This window comes from Notamacropus eugenii, chromosome 6 (genome assembly GCF_028372415.1).
Source record: "Notamacropus eugenii isolate mMacEug1 chromosome 6, mMacEug1.pri_v2, whole genome shotgun sequence".
Classification (NCBI taxonomy): domain Eukaryota; kingdom Metazoa; phylum Chordata; class Mammalia; order Diprotodontia; family Macropodidae; genus Notamacropus; species Notamacropus eugenii.
Window position 1 is genome coordinate 351,843,536 of NC_092877.1, and position 17,592 is coordinate 351,861,127.

Below are 17,592 nucleotides of genomic sequence, written 5' to 3' on the forward strand. Positions count from 1 at the left end.
ATGTGATCAGCCTCCATCGCGTGTGTCCCCCTCCCCTCCCCTTTTTATCACACACTAATGACATCGTTTATTTTGGTTTCTTTTCCTAGGTCTTCTCTGGTCTTAACGCACCCTGCATGGCTATCAGAGGGATGCTCACTCTCAGTTCTTTGGTGAGCATGGCATTGACTCACCTAATTAACAGCTATGCTATAATAAAGGGAAAATGCTGGTATTAAAAAGATGGACCTTGCTTTCACAGGATAGATAGGGCAAATCACTATGATTTTCCAAAGGCTGCACCTCCAGCCCATGTCTTTAGAAACATCCTTACATTTAGGCCCAATTAATTTCCCATCAGTAGTGTTTATGCAAGATTATAAGTCAGTGTGTGTATGTATACATGTGTGTATATGTGAATGAATACATACATATATATGTATGTATGCACACACATATATGTATACACACACATACCAGACAAGCGCTTTATGTTTTCATTTAAATGTATATTGTAATTTGGAAAACAGACACCCTTTATCCACTTGGTCTTTAAAGATGAGAATGTTTTGAAGAAGGTCCCCTAGGACAATAGGCATTCCCCTTTGGGTAAATGCAGATTAGGACATAGTGGAGGCTGGCAATGTATGGAAAAGTGTGGATGAGTAATCACGAACGTTCTGACAAGGACAATCTCATCAGTGTCCACAGAAGAATTTACTCTGCATGAGAGGGTCTCAAATACTTCCGCCTCAGGGCTTTCCTCATAGAATTCTTGGCTTTTTCAAGACTCTCCATAAGCATCATCTGCTTCATGATTGGAGAGGGAGAACTCTAGCATTCTCCTGGTCCATACAGTGCATATGTTTACATAGGTTCATGCTGTTTCCTCCAACTGGAACAAGAACTCCACCGCGGTATATCTTTATATCCTCTGTGCTAACTCAGCACAATGCTTGGCCCCATAAAGCTCATAATAAATGCTTGCTGCCTGATTGGCAACTGGATTATGTGATCAAGGAAGTACGGCCTTTTGGCTAGAGATGGAATCAGGATGTGTCTCGTAACACAACACTGGGTTAGCTTTTAAATTCTCTTTGCCACTTCCCAAATATACCTAAGAAGATCAGGCATAAGTATTCACAACTGCCTGGATAAGACACTCTCCTTGGGATAACTGGGTTTTAGTCCAGAAAACTCATGCACTGTTATAAGGACCTCTTTGAAAAGGCAGAACAAATGGACAGGCTTAGAGAGGCCCCAGAATCGTGGCCAATAATGATTGATAACACTGCAGCCTGCTGCAACAGAGATATTTAATCATATGGTTTAGAAGCCTTGCAACATTTTAAGACTCAGAAGAGAACTCTGGCTGATTATTCCAGAGCAAGGTTTTTGGTAAAATATACATCTTGGGCAGGCTAGTGAAGCTGATGAACGTTTTTTTTCAGAACCATGTTTTTAAATGCACAAAATAAATCGACAGAATTACAAATGAAATCATGGATATGGAAATTCAGCTATTAAAGAGGCAGCTAGATGGCCCAGTGGATAGTGTTGACCTGGAGTCCAGAAGACCTGAGTTCAAATTTGGCCTCAGATACCTCCTAGTTGTGTGACCCTGGGCAAGTCACTTCACCTCTTTTTGCCTTAATCCACTGGAGAAGGAAATGGCAAATCACTCCAGTACTTTTGCCAAGAAAACCCATAAGACTCAGGCACAACTGAATGATTAAACAGCAACAAATTATCAAAATAACAATAATACTAAAAAACCAAATTCACAAACCCCATTTTAAGGACCTCTGCTCCAAAAATTTTTAAAGAAAGGGTATGTGCCTGGGATGATTTAATTTCAGTTCTGCCTGAAACATGGAGAACTGAATAGAGCCCTGGCCTTAGAGTCACAAAAAGCCAGGTTCAAATCCTGTCTCAGACACTTCCTAGCTGGGTGACCCTACCTACGTAGGTTGCAACCTCTCTGGGCCCCAGTTTCCTCTACTATAAAGTGACTTCTAGGTGCTCCTGCATCTTTAGAACCAAGATCTTACGATGAACATGGGATGAATTTTCACACCCTGAGATCTGAGGCATCTTTACATTCTCTCAGGATACCTCTCATCAGGCAGGTTGCAGGGGGGATTCCTTTGGCTTACAGGCTGGTCTTGGTGGTCGCTGACATCCCTTCTTACTCACAAATTCTATGATTTGTGATGATATCGACAGTGCTACTCTCCTCACCGATGGAGGGCACACTTATACACCATCATAGCAGTGGGTTTGCCTTTCTTTGTGAAGTCATCTCTTACCTGGCTTGTAGTAGGTGTTTCAGCCTGGCGACTGACTGTGCTACTCTGACTATGGAGGTGCTCCTGTGATCTGTGTTCTGTTAAGCTCAGATTAAATAGACTTTGACAAAAAGAAAAGAAAATGTGCTTTCTGGCATTTTATCTGAATGAACAAGGATGTGTTAAGTGTTTAGTATGTACAAGGAGTCAGGGATGCAAAGACAAAATGAAAAATAGTCCTTGCCCATAAGAGGTTTATATTCTGCTGGGATGATACACTATATAAAGAGATACAAATACAAAGTCATTCCAGGAGGGAAGAAGACTCAAACATATAAGTGGATGCAGAGAGACTTCCTGGAGGAGGTGGAATGAAAGGGGTCTTCAGGGAAGCTGAGAATTTAAGAGATGGCAGCTAGGAGAAAGGGCATTCTACCTAGAGACAGCCTGTGCAAAGCCATGAATGTGGGAGATGGCACGTGGAGTCTAGGCAGCAACAATTTAGAAGCATTATAACTCATTACAATTATCACTAAGTACTAGCTTTATTAATTTTAAATCTGGTGGAAGGTTTCCTTGGCAATGTTATAGGTCCTGCTTACAGCATGGGTGAGCCCATCACAAGTGGGCTGTTCTTTGCATATGGACCTTAATGAACAAACATCCAACCCTCATACATGAAAAAGATACAAAACACTAATTAATCATTATGACCTTCCCTCCCCCCTTGCAATTTTTCTGCCAGGAGTAATTCTACAGATTGTCTGGTCCTCTGTTGATCTGGCTGGCATTTCCCATTACATTGGCAATAATAACCCTAGAATGGTTGGTGTTTCCAGCATTGTTGGCACTAATGAATGAAGTTGGCTGGTATTTACAATCATCCTTGCATTAATGGATTATATGTGATTCTATTTTCTGATTTTTAACCACATTGATCCCAGCACAAAAAATGAGAACAGGTCAGTCTCATCCTGATGGCAGATGTGAGACACCTCTGTATTTTGTTGAGACAGGTCATCTTCCTCCTCCTCCTCCTCATCATTACCACCAATAATTTGACATTCTCAAGCACTTTAAGGCAACTGCGATGTATCCTGTGAGTAATGGAGGGGAGCAATGGGTGTGAGCTGGCTACAATTCCACGGCAAATAATTAAAGAGGGGATATGTTGTCAGAGATATGTTTAGTAGCACGTAGCAGATAACCAAAGAGCAGGCGGGCTGGTCCCACAGCAGGATAACTGAGAAGCTGCCCATATGTGGTTGGGCATCCCCATGTCAAGAGATTGAGAGAAAGGCCTTTCTTCCCCCAATCAGTGGAGGAAAGAAGGAAAGATGTAGACAGCAGTCACACAGAAAGACAGGAATGGATGCATCATGGCCTTTGTCACTGGAAGACAGAGCAGTATTGGGGAGAGAAGAGACCCCCTTAAAGACACCACACAGATTACCTTGCTTTATCTTCACAGCTCCAGGTGGCAGGGACTATAGACAGAGCTCATCATCCTCATTTTATGGACAAGAAGACGGGTGTAGGGACCCAAGGGATGAAGTCCATAATCACCAGGGGTGGCTTGGGGATTAGAAGTCAGGTCTCTCTTGATTCCCAAATCTAACACCTTTTTCCTCTTCCAGATATTGTTTTAGCCTGGGCCTTCTCAATCTCTTCCCAGCCACCTTCAGATTCTGATGTGATTATGCACTGTGTTCTCATGAATAAGATTTGTGGAGCATGTTCTCTCATATAATCGTCACAACATTGAAGTATGTTCTAGTACCCCCATTTTACAGACGAGCAAACAGAGGCCCAGAAAAGCCAGATGCCTTGTGCAGGGTCAGTCACAGAGGTTGGAAATATCTGAGTCAGGATTTACTCATACATTCCTGCTCTCTACCAATCCTACCACCTGGCTACCTCACGGAATCTTGGAACCACCCAGGAATATACAGTGTGTTCAAGTAAATGGAACACTCCTGGCTATCTCCTGGTCTTGGAGGCCCTGTCCAATCCAAGCACACTCACCCAGGATCTGCAGACGGCTTGGTGTTTCGGCAAGAGCCGAGATCAGCTTGTCTGTCAGAAACAGCCACGTTAATTGAAATAAAAAATAAAGCTGTGGCCGCCAGCTGAACAGCAGCCAGAACCAAGATTTAGTCTGTGAGTGGGTCTATATTTAGAAGCTGTTCCAGCATGAGCAGACCCCAGGCATCATCAAAGACACATGTTGGCTCCACAAGTCAAATGAGCATGGATTTCTTCAGGATAAGTACATATGGAAAGGGGGCACAGGGCGGCTGGGATGGAGGTGGCAGTGGGGTGTTAGGGAGATGGGACCCTCCACAATCTGGGTGGCTTCAGAAATTCTGCAACACCAACCCACACTCTTTCCTCCCACCCCAGTCTTTGTTTTCCTTCTGAGTTCCAGGGTGATCAATAAGATGTGTGTGCAAATGGTGGGCAGGGGGATGAGATGAGGGGTTTGTATCTACATGCCATTAAACAGTTTTCCTTCTGAGTCATTTGTTCTGAAGCTAGGGGAAATAAGCAAGGAACATTGGATAATTCTCAACTCAAAGTCTCCCCTAACATCTTCCATCAACTGGAGATTTCAGTTGGGTCCATTTAAGGTCAGAAACACATGACATCTAATTAACTATCTAAATTTCCATCAAGTTAATAAATTCTATCTATCTATCTACTTTTCCTTATACCCACTGAGACAGGCTATCTCACTTTTGGATGGCTCTGACAAACAGGAAGTTTTTCTTGATAATAAATCTAAATTTGCCTCTTAGCCTCTTCCACCCATCACTCATAGTTTTTCCCTAGGAACCAAACACACCGAATCTAGCCCTTTTTCCACAGGAAAGCCACTCTCATACTTGAAGGTGGCTACCAGGTCTGTTCTCACCTTCCCCCAGTTCTCTGAGATTTTTTCTCCAGTTCCTAGAGACATTCTCAGTTCAAGAATTGTCTTATTCTGTCACCGTTGCAACAGCTTAAGAAAATTTAAGTACAGGCACATTTTCTAGGATTTGGGGACCCAGAGTAAGGAAGAAAGAGCCTTGGAATCAGTCAGAAAATGTGGGCTCAGATCCTGGTGTTGCTAATTAGCAGCCACTGTAACCTTGAGAAAATTACCCCATTTCTCTGGGTCTATGTTTCCTCATCTGTAAAATGAGTGGGTTGGTCTCTGACTCCATTCCAGCCTTAGATCCATGATCCAGCCTTCACAGACCCACACCCATGTAACTGCACTGACCTTTGTTCCGTAAGCATTGAATGAGATGCCCCTTGGGAGAACTTCCCATTTCCAAAGCTTGCCCATTCTATGGTGCAGATGACTTTTCCAATTAGTCAACAGGAAACCAGAATGTTCAAGTCCTTTAGGGGACAAACTGAGTCACTTCAGGAAAAACTTTCAGCAATGTGCTAGTCATAGGTCAAAGGAAGCATCTTTTCAGTATTTCTGTAAATTTTACCTCTGGGTGTTTAGCGAAGAGGAACCCCAAATCTCCAAATGGCTCAAACTCACCACCAACACCAACTAAGTCCCTCGCAATTCTGTTGAATATCTGTTCATTCCCGTTAGCATTTACTTTCTACCCATGCCTTGACTTTGTGATTCTGCCTTGACTTATTCCAACTTACACCTAGAAGTCACAAATGGGCATGCTAATCACCTATCACTATGAAAAGGGCTGGAGATACACAGGCTAAAAGAAAATGGTTTCTGTCTAGTCAATAACAGGAAATTAAGAACTTCACACATTTCACCACGAAATATCATAGCGTAGCATCTTGAGAAGACCACACTTCTGGATATTTCAACAGCAGGAGATGGGAGTTTTCCTTGGGATAGATGCTCCCACCCTCCACATGTCCACAGAGGGTTCTTTCCAGACTGCCTGGGGGCTAAGTCAGGAATACCCCAAAGTGGTAGGCTAGCATGAGGCCTAGCATGAAATGTAAGACATTTTGCTTGGTTTTGGGGGCAGGTGCATCAGCTTGGACTGGCAGGACCTGGGAGAAGAGGTATGCCTTGCAGACAATGTAGGTGGGCTGAAGTGATGGGCATGGTGGGAGAGTCTGATATTAACACCTAAGGAAACCATTGGCCAGGCTGCCGGGGAGGCCTTGGGGACCAGGCATGGGCCCAGGCATGGACCCATGGGTCTATGACAAGATATGACAAGGCTGAGGCACAGTCACAAGCCATAGGGAAGAAGACCACAGCTGTTTATACCACCTGGATGGGCTAAGAATCCATTGCAAGCCTTCCCAGTAAAATGGAGGCCTTGCCATCTACCTAGTTAATTAATGCCTCCCCGAGTCATCCAGCTTTGCCAACACTGTTTCATCCAGAGCCCAGAGTTGTCACCTGCCTGCTGCCTGCCTGGCCACTGGAATGGAATCTGCCCTGCAGCTGACATTTTTAATATGGGTTGTCTTTCCCAATTAGAATGTGAGGTCCTTGGGAGGAAGAGTTGCCTCGTTTTTTTCAATTTGAATCCTCAGCACTTAGCATGGCACACAGAAGGTACTCAAGAAATGTTCATCATTGACCTACTGATATACACCAAAGTCCTTGCCCTGTCATTTGGGGACTAGGGAATGCAAGGAATGATATAAAATGTTCACAAATAAGTAAATTCAAAATATATATTTTATATATTTAAAATAACATATTATAAAAATAAAATATATGATATAATAATATAAATAGTATGTTGAAAACAAATTTAAACATTGGAGGGGAGTTACTAATTGTTGTTTAGTCATTTCTCCATCGTATCCAACTCTTTGTGAACCCCTTTTGGGGTTTTCTTGGCAAAGGTACTGGAGTGGTTTGTCATTTCCTTCTCCAGCTCATTTCATAGATGAGGAAACTGAGCCAAATAGGGTTAAATGACTTGCCCAGGGCCACACAGCTATTAAGTTTCTGAAGTTGGATTTGAACTTAGACCCTTCTGACTCGCAGGTCACATAGCTGTCCTCGAGTTATTAATCAGTGGAACTAATAAGTTGAATTTTGAGGAATGTTAGGAGAGAAAATTAGGTGAGAAGAATGCTCTGGGCCTAAGGCAGAGGTGAGATAGGAAATATAGACAGAACAGTCAAGAGGTCAGAAAGGGGAAATGTTGGATTCTTCCCTTAGGCCCAGATTCCTAAAAGCTGGGCTTCTAACTGGGGTCCTGAGGTATGACCCACAAAGCTCCTTCTTCATAGCTGAGGCATTCTCCTAATTGTGAACTCATCAATCAGCTAAGAGCGATGGAAGGGAGGTAAATATTGCTTTTCTGTGAGGATAAGCACAGCATCTAACATCTGTATAGTCAGCCAAAGATAGAAGTCACTGTGTGCCTTCCAACCCTTCTCAGTCCTGTACTCGCTAAGACTATCACTCATTAGCATCATGAGGGAAACGTTAATGTAAACACAGGGTTTGTGACCAGAAGGAAATTAAAATGTGATGATGACTCACGCAGCCCTTCAAGTTGGAAGCTGCCCTGAAAATGATATCCTGCTTTTAAAGGCCGCTATTCACCCTGAGGTATTACAGGAAAAATACCTTCTGGCTTGGAACACTGCAGGATGGGAAATAATTCTGACAGCCCCACTAAACCCTAGAAGGGGAGCCCAGGAGACTCACTCCTACAAGAAGCATGGCTACAGCCTAAATCAAGTGGTATATTCCTAAGAAAAAAGGTCCATTTTGGAAAATTCTCTAGTATCTCACTCATGCCAGTTGTGGTCCAATATCTGAAATTATCGACGGTAGTTCATTGAGTATCTAATGGGAATGGAGACCTCCCACACTGTAGCAACTAGACAGGATGGTACGATGCCTTTAGATGCTAAATAAATTATGACAATATTCTTGGCCAATAGGACCAGTGCAATGTGAGCTTGAAAAAAAAATACGGGTACTCTGCAAAGTTTCAAGTGCTAAATAAATTCAAGTTATATATATGAGAAGAGCTAATAGCCAGCATTTTATGGTTTGCAAAGTGCTTTCCATGCTGATGCTCACAGCACATACCAGGTGACCCTGGAGAGGACGAGGGAACCCCATTTGGGCATCATCACAAGATCTCTATGAAGGGGCACTTTCTAGACATTGTATTGATGCAGCAAACTCCCAGTGAGGAAATTTACCAATGTTCATTTCTTCACTAGGGACTAAATGATATGTACAGTCTCGTCCCACTTCATATCTATTGCCCAACAAATGAAGGAGAGAGGGAAAGAAAGAGGAAAGGAAGAAGAAAAAGAAAAGGAGAGGAAAGGAGGGAAAGAAAAGATAGGAAGCAAGGAAAAAAAGGAAGGAAGAAAAAAAAGAAAGGAAAAGAAGGAGGTCAAAGAGAGCACTAAGCACAGGACCCCAGGACACCTGTGTTGGGGCCTTTGTGCCTGGAAGTGGTCAGTAGACATGGTTTATACATTTCAACTGAGACACAAGATCTACTCATTTCTTTCCATTATCCTGCCAAGATACTTCTATTACTGACCAAAAAGGAATAAGTCCAACTACTGAGTGACAATCACCACTTCCTGTAACACTCAGGTTTTCCTTGAAAGTCTCTCATTCAAGTCTTCCACCGGTGACCATGACCTTAAGATCACAGGCCAATGCCAAATGGTCACAGAAAACACAAGAGATATAGATCAATGCCTGGTCTGCACACATGCACAAAGAGAGATGCATAGCTTGCATTAAAGGACCAGGAGGCACTACCCTCAAAATTAGAAAAAAGTAAGATCCTGTGAAACTTCAGGACACAAGAAAAACTTCAAGCTGGTGCGAGAAACTGAAAAGCATTTGCAAGCTTGCATTGCTAGGATTTCATTCATCCTCTGGGGAAGGGGAAGATGCTACTGATTACTTGTTCACAGTCCAGCAGAGCTCATTCCCAGCTCTCTCTGTCTCCTATAACATTTTCTCAGCAGGGACTGTCTGGGCGGTTTCATTTTTCAATCAGACCACCTTAAATAAAATAATGCCTTATTTGTAAGGCATCCTGGTCAAGCCTGCCTCTTAAACAGCCTGTACACCCTGAGCTTGCTGCTAAGTTCCTAAGAACAAGAGATCATTGTCTTTTAGTTTCTTGGAACCCGCTCTGTTCAGATGTAATCCAGATGGGGAAATAAGCTTCTGCTGAAAGTGGTGAAGGGTCTTCTCACACGTCAAATTCTATCTCGCAAATCCCACTGGGCAATGATCATTTTGCAGTTAGTTAAATCACAACAAACAACACTGGTAACGTAGAGCAACAACAATGGCTTTGGTTTTTCACATCTGACAACGGTTTAAAACGAATTCATTTCTTTTTGGCCCAAATCTGCAATCTTCTCAATCTTTCTACTCCCTAAAGTTTAATCCACGGATATTAGTTATCTTGCATTTGGAATGGAATGACCTTCTTTTTCCTAGACCTGCTATTTCCTGTGCCAAAAATCTCCAGGCTGTTTCCAAAGTCGCTGATACCGAGATATAATCACCGGGAAATAAAATAGTGCAACAAAAAGAAGGCCAAATAGAGCCATGACCTAGATTGCTAAAAATGAATGGCACGTGTTAGAAACAAGGCCTTCTGAAGCAATGTTTTTTCAAGTTGAGTTTCTGCCAATCAAGATCATGCCACGTTGAAACTAGGTTTTGACAGTAATCAATACAGAGTAAGAGGGTACTGAATGTAAAAACAAAAACACCCTGTCCATGCTGTAAGATGGTGGTATAAACTCTAGCCTGAGTTGCGTACAATATTAAGACCCTAGAAAAGTTCCAGACAAACACTCTATGAAAGAATATCCAAAGGACAAAAACAAGTATAGAATGAGGTAATGACTTTGATTCAATGAGTTAAAATAACTCTATGAAATTGACAAAGGGGAGAAAGAAAAAAAGTATTTTTCTTCAGCCATAACCATGATTTCTTACCATTTAAAATTCAAATTTAATGGTGATGGCTTATGGACATCATCAAAGGATTAAAAAAAATGTAACTGATGATGCCTGATTAATAGGTATACGGACATACAACAAAATTGCCAGAAATGATAAAGATGAGCCTATTTTTCACTTGGATAGCATTCTGAAACATAAACGAGATGCATTAATTTGAATGAGGTGTGTACTTCTTTATTCTGCCTTATTATTCAACAGTCAATAATTACAATTGAGCCTTACCACTTTTTCCATCCTTCATATGGTTTTTGCTGATGCATAATATTTCTTTGACACTAGTTTGATGGTACTTAGTCAATGAAAAATTTTTTTTTAAATGAATGGACAAAAAGATGCCTACCTCATCCCATTCTAAAAGGTAGCTGGTGACCTTTGAACCATTGTCGATTGGTGCCTTAAAAAAAATAGAGGAAAGAAAGGAAATTAGTATAGCTTAAAATCAAACAGCCTATCCCTCCACATTACCTGTGATAGGCCTGTGAGCTTACTGGTGGGAGTAATTCCCCTCACCAGTGTAGACCGTAGCCCATCCCTGTTTTGTGCTCTTGTGAGCTCTTTCAGCATGTCTACCACAGAGGGTCTAACCCAATGCCTTCCCTCCAATTCTTCAACGTCTAGAGAGTATCAAAGACTACAAGAGTATTGCATGAATTACAAATGCTCTCAAGACCTCCAAACCTCCAACATACTTAACCCAGCCAGTCACAAACCAACCCAGCCACCAAACCTTACAATTTGTCTTCCAGATGCTACCGAACAGAACTTATGTCCCTTGGTAACTCATTTTTAAGCTCATTCATAAATCACACTAGAGCGAGCATGTTCTCTACAAACCCAGCTACATTTAAACTTCCTGAGGGAGGAAACTGCGCATGTGATTTCTTTTTCTGGATGCTACCCTTAAGAGTTTTATATAACGGGCAGTCCATTCATGCAGCTGACATGCTGACAAACAGAAGTCTGGGAATCTTTTTGGCTGATTTTCTTCTCTCAGTAGCAAAGTGAGTTAAAAGTAAAATGGGGAGGGGGTTGAGGAGGGTATCGACTGCCACTTTTACCACAAAGAGCTGTTTGGAGAATCCTCATGTTTACTAATCTCTTGTAACCTGAGAAATCCTAAAGTCTCTGAGGCCCACCATCAAGAAATTAAAGTTGAGACTGAAATGGGTGCTTTCATTTCCAAGAGTACTGAAGAGGCCTGGTATGTATTTTTGAGGACTAAGCCAATAAAAGGAAAACATCGATGTGAAAGGATTACTTTCCTCTTAATTATTAAAACTGTTGGGATGGCGATGGACCACCCAAAACCACAATTTCATCCACTTAGTTTCAAGCAGAGTTTAAATCTGTGATTACCAACCCTAATTGTTGTACAATTCCCCAGGCTATCTTTAGTTATCTTGACAAAGGTACCATAAGTTCCCCCAAATAAAACTGGAAATTAGTTCTGTTTTCCCCCCAAGAGATAAATACAGGCCATACAGCACTTTTAGGAGGAGATGTCTACATGTCAAGAAATCAAGTCAACAATGACAGGGAGCTGTGAGTCCGGAAGGTTGGGTAATCACTGACCTGGATTATCCTTGGAAGCCAGGGGAAAAAATATGATGGTTCAGTTTTTAAGCCAATTTCAACTTTGGTCTATTGGCTTGAGACAGTCATAAAATAATGACTTCATCTATACTACTGGATAAAGATCATGTGGTTGCCTGCCCAGATAGGATCACAGGATAACCTGTGCTTCACAGGTAACCGTTAAAAGCAATATTTCATCACTCCCCTGGCTACATTTCCTGCTTTTTCTAAGAATACAAAGGGGAAATAATCCTTACTAGTAACTGCTTTTTTTAGCTGTCCACTTTCTGTTTTCAAACTCCAAGGTCTTCAAGCAAAGGCTGGATGACTACCAGTTACAGTGGGGAGAGGGATGCCCCACAGGGGGCTTCTTGGTTAGGTACAGCTTGAACGATTTGGTCACTGAAGCCCCTTCTATCTAACACTTCTATCTAAGACTAATACTAAAATACTAATTCTGCCTCTAAGCAATGACAGTAAAGAAAATCTGGGTCACCTTGGCCTTTCAGGGTTGGCATCAGACCTAAATAACCATGCCTATTAGTCTCTAGTGGGGGGAGGAGGAAATCCTTCTGAGTTTCATATTAGCAAATGTAAAAACTAAGGTTGGAAATATAATTCAATGTTAAGCTGGGGACAATAGTTGCCTGCAGTTATCTGCATAAAAAGGAATTTCCTTGAGATATTCTGTGATTCCTACCTTTTCTTACTCCATACTTCTAATTTGGGAACTGGACTTAGCCTACATCTAGTCTGAATTAAAGAGATTTTACTAGAGTTTAGTCAATGTTAACATAGATAATTAAAACTGAGTCTCAATTATATTAAAAAAGGATACACATACATATAGATTCAGTGGCTGTGTTCAAAGAGTAGCATAATTTTCATTCTTGTTTTGGCCCAATGCTTTTCTTACATGTCATTATGCTATCTGACCTTTGACTTGCGCTTATTAATACTCTGCAGGACTTGAAAAGCCTTGCCTACAGTGATCATGGATTGAAATGAAAACAATCACAACCACTTAAGTGGAGAAAAAAGAAATCAAGAAGTCACTGGAAATCTTTACTTGATTAAAACTATGAAATTCAAGATGACCATATAATGGTGCAATGGGTCCATGACCTCAATGTTAGAGGTGAACTCTTTAAGAATGAAGATCAGAGGGATCTGCCTGGCCATCCCATGGAACATGGTAAAACTCAGGCTAAGTTTTAATCACGACTCTTGCACTCATGTTTTGATTCTGACCACGGAATTAACCTCTCCTGTGATAGCTAGAGATGCATTTGTTAGCTTCCACCAAAATAAGCAAATAAATACAAATTATTTCCAAAGTGGCCCCTGTTAAACTTCTGCTCCACTTGCACCAAAAATCTAATAAAGAGCCCCCAACTAGATACCTTCACTATATGGAGTCATGAAAAATGATAACATTTAAATACTAATCACTGAAGTATTTACATAAAAGTTAAACAATGATCGCAACTCAAAATTGAGATCTGTTGTACGATAATCTTTGGCACTGTGGTCTACCTACCTTCCACTGTAAGGTGAGTGAACTTTTGGTTCGATGTGACAGCTTGGGTGGGTAGGGACTTTCGGGGGCAGAGCTGTGAGTGGTGAAACTAACAGGTTCAGAGCACGATCCCTTTACCGAATTATACACTGCATATACCCTGAAAAGGAGTACAAACATACATGCACACATGGATTCCATGGCAAAGACAAAAATGATGCTAATTTTTATCTCAGTTTTTGTCCAGAGCTTTCCCCAGGTGTTCCCTTTACTATTCAAACTAGGACATGTTCTCTGCTCCTGTTGGCCCTTTATGTCCTTTGAATTCGGAATCATTGGGATGTGGAACCATCTCAACAGAAGTTCCTCCATTGACATTTTCAAGTGCCATGTTCTACAAGAAGCCCTGCCTGGTGCCTGTAGTTGCTACTGCCCTCCCACCACCAAGTACAAAGAACTGGCAACGTTTGGTCAAGGCCATGAGAGCTGCCATCATGCATTTCAAGAGAGGGGAAATTAAGCCTGTTCTCTTGAACCCCAGAGGACAGACATCATGGGACAAAAGCAGAAGCCACAAATTAGCAAATTTGAGTTTATTAGGAGCTGCCCCCAAATGGAATCAGAGTCTTCTGCAGGAGGCAGTGACTGCCTTGACTGGAAGCTGGGTCTGTAACAGTTGAGATTTCATTCAGGGAGGAGTTGGCATACATGGATGCTAAGGTGCTTTCCCACCACTCAGATTCAGTGATTTTGTATATTAAAGGTTCACCTAAGAACATCGTTGCTCCCTGTCAAGAGCAGATCCATAGGCCTAGCCCACTGCTGAACCTGCGAAAATAAACCTTCATGAAGGAGGCCAATATGGAATGCAGTTTAGGCTAGTCATTCAAATTCAGGGGCTCAGTTCTGATTTCGGGCATGGGAGACAAATCTCTCTAAACATAATATACAAGAAGGACACCAACTACGTTGGTGCTTCATCGATATTTCTCTATCTCTATTAGAAAGTGGCATGAATTAAGTTATTCAATGGATAGCTGAAAATGCTTCTACCAACTGATATTTGGGCTTTCAAGTCTGCTGGTGTATTTTTTTCCCACTGAAACACAAAATTAGAAATTACTGTCATCTTATAATGTTTTCTTTTCCAAAAAAGGAAGAATAATTTTTATTTTGATGTTTGTAGGGATCCTACAAGTCATGTCTAATTTCTTTCTTCTAAGCCAGAAAATTCTGTTATCCTCATTTTGTTCTAGAACTTATTACCCTCCTTCCTGCATATAAAAATAGATTTATTCTGACTGATGTATTGTTTTCCCAGATCTGGGATTTCGTTATTAAGGCAAAAATCATATGGTATGGGAGTGCCCTGTCCCTATACAGATGAATATCTTGTCTACAATGGATAGTGTTAAACAGACTTAGCCATAATGGCACTGAGAGGTCCCCACCATTTTCAATGACATGAAATTCTATTGGTGTTCTAGACTCCACCAAATAAGGAGAAACAGAAGAGAATATAATGATATACTGAAAACAAGCATGATTTCTTTGGTTAAAATTGGATAATAATGGATTCCTGATAATCAGAAATACATGTCTTACATAATAGTAGCTTATTTTAAAATAAATTAATTTAGGAGTCTTATTTCTAAGCTATATTAATGTGAATATAGCAGAAAATGAAAGTAAAATTTTAGAATCTTACATTCTCTGGGGTTAAAAGTGAGACATCATTCATTTATTCCTCATGCAGTTTTATAAAATTTCTTCCTATTTGTACATTTATCACTGAAAGTTGTCTGTTCACATGCACTAAAAATACATAATTCTCTTTAACTACCACAAAGACAACCAGTACTATATGTCAGAAGTAGGCGATGAGCCTCAGTTTTCCTGATGGGAAGGTTGGCTCCTTAGTTCCTCTACCAACCTGCCAATCACTCTCTGTTTGGCAGGGGTTCCCAGGAAATTATAAGAAACTGCTCTAGTTTGGAGACATGGTTATATTTATAGCCAAATGTTTATGAAAAATGAAGTATCCCAAATAGTTGCAGTACTGGGGTCTGTCAAAACAGTCTGACTATTTAAATCATTCTTTACATTCCAATGAACCAATGGCCACAAAGATGGAATTTGGATAAACCAGCTCTGTGGTTATTAACAAGTCCCTTTGAAGAAATGCTGGTAGATATGTGTTATGTGCATCACAGAGACACTGAGTCCGGTGGATAGGGCTAGATTCAGAGTGAGAAGAAAGTGGGGTTTGAATCTGGCCTTGGGGACCTTAGGTAAGTCACTTAACTTTCTCTGGTCTCAGTTTCCTCAGTTGTAAAGTGAGGGGGAGTTGGATTAGCTGACCTCTTAGTTTTTTTTTGGCTCTAATGCTAAGATCAGAAGTCATCTAATGTCCCAAGGCCTCTGTTTTTTTGTCTGTAAAATAAAGGTGCTGGACTAGACATGCTCTACGGTTCTAGGTCGGGGGTTCTATGATATACAGTATTCTATGTTATAATGTGTTTGCAACATCTTTATTGGGTTGGTGAATATCAGATAGCCAGAGAAGGGAGGAAAGAAGGAAGAGAAATTGAAAACAACTTTTTTTTTTAAGTGAATGTTAAAAGTTCTTATTACATGCAAATTAAGGAAAAAATAAAATATTGTGTGTGTGTGTCTTTTTTTTAAATCAGCCAGTTTGTCTCTATCTGGAAGGGAGAACTACTTTTTAAAGAAAAAAACAACATCCCTCAAAAAAAAAAAAAAACAACACAAAATAAACCAAGCTCCACCTTTAATGGAGTACTGGAGCATTCTCCACATTCACTGGAGGTCAAGTCCTGGCAAAATGCTGCTGAAGCAGGTGCCTGAGAATTCTCAGAAATGTCCCCCCTGAGCACATCCGTAACCTGATAGGCCGGTGCCCCATCACCTTGTCAGCAGGGACGTTCACATACTCAAAGGCTGGGGAGATGTTTCATCACGTGATAATTGGTCTGGGAAATGTTATCCACAAGATCACATCATTGGGAAAGTTATGGGGCCAAACTTTCCTGCGGCTGCTGAGTGATCAGAACACCTCTTGTCACTAAGAAGCAGAGGCCCAAAACGTCTTGCTGTGAAGCTGATGGAGAATCAAAAGTTTCACAGAATTTCAGAGCTAGGAGGGTCCTTACAGACAGGCTATTGCAACACCTTCATTTTACAGAAAAGGAAACTGAGGGCTGAGGAAAGTCACTTGTCTAAAATCACACAGGCAGAGTCACACCTGGCAGAGAACAAAGTAGAACAGCAGGTGCTTATTAAGACCCTGCTGTGTACTAGACACTGTGCTAGCTTCTGGGGACATAAATACAAGGAATTAAATGGTCTGTATCCAAATCTAGTGATTCCAAAACCAGGGTTCTTGGGAAAATTTAAATTATTCTGATGCTTTTTAAAGAGAGTGATAACATATTCTTCATTAGGTCTAATGCACTGGGCAGCATAGAGGAAGAGGAAGAATTTTAAGACTTTAGTAGAGAAGGGGTCCAATTCCAGAAAAAAATGTACCTGGGAAATGATTAACAAAAGAAAAAAATAAAAATAGAATATAACATTAATAATGTTAATTTATGATTTTCAAAGTCAAAATGCAAGAATGTTTCTATCTGAGTCTGACACCACCAGCTAGAAAACAGAGGTGTGATAGAATCAATTAGTTGGAGAGTCAGTTGTTAAATCGACAGTCTGACTATTTACTCCTTGGAAATTAGGGAATGCTACAAATTAAGACTGATTTATTGTTTTGTTGAAAAAAATGACAGAGAATGTTAATGTTAATAATTTGTATTAAACTTAAAAGTGTATTTTGGGTGTATTTCCTGCCTTCTGGAGAGTGAGTTATTAAATATTTATCTGAACACTCATAACAAATACACTCAACTCCTAGATGGGAGGGGGGCAGGAGGTGTCCCAATACAACTTAGGCTGGGTTATACCACAGGTTCCTCCCCTAATGGTATAATGTTCACTTGAGCTATACAGGTTTACGAAGGAGATAGAATAGGATGGGGATTTTGTTTTAAAGGGATATTATGAACATGATGCATTAGAAAAAGCAATGGTCTTAGAGTCAGAGGCCCTGGCTCTGTCCCTTTATGATATGGGGGACCTCAGTTTCCCCATCAGTCAAGTCAGAGGATGAGACTGGAGGACCTCTAAAAAATATCCATAGGTCCATAACCTAAATACACTCATAGAAACAAAACCTATAAGTACAA

At 40.9% G+C, this 17,592-nt stretch overlaps 1 protein-coding gene across 3 annotated transcripts in view; it reads right to left on the reverse strand.

Moving 5' to 3' along the window:
• Positions 1 to 17,592, reverse strand: part of FNDC3B (fibronectin type III domain containing 3B) — a 373,090-nt gene that overhangs the window by 76,660 nt on the left and 278,838 nt on the right. For all 3 annotated transcript variants that reach the window (XM_072618464.1, XM_072618466.1, XM_072618465.1), the window contains exons 10-11: positions 13,355 to 13,493; positions 10,580 to 10,633 (exon numbers count right to left, since the gene is read on the reverse strand). In XM_072618464.1, coding sequence (XP_072474565.1) covers positions 10,580 to 10,633; positions 13,355 to 13,493 — 193 coding nt within the window. The remainder of the gene's footprint in view (positions 1 to 10,579; positions 10,634 to 13,354; positions 13,494 to 17,592) is intronic.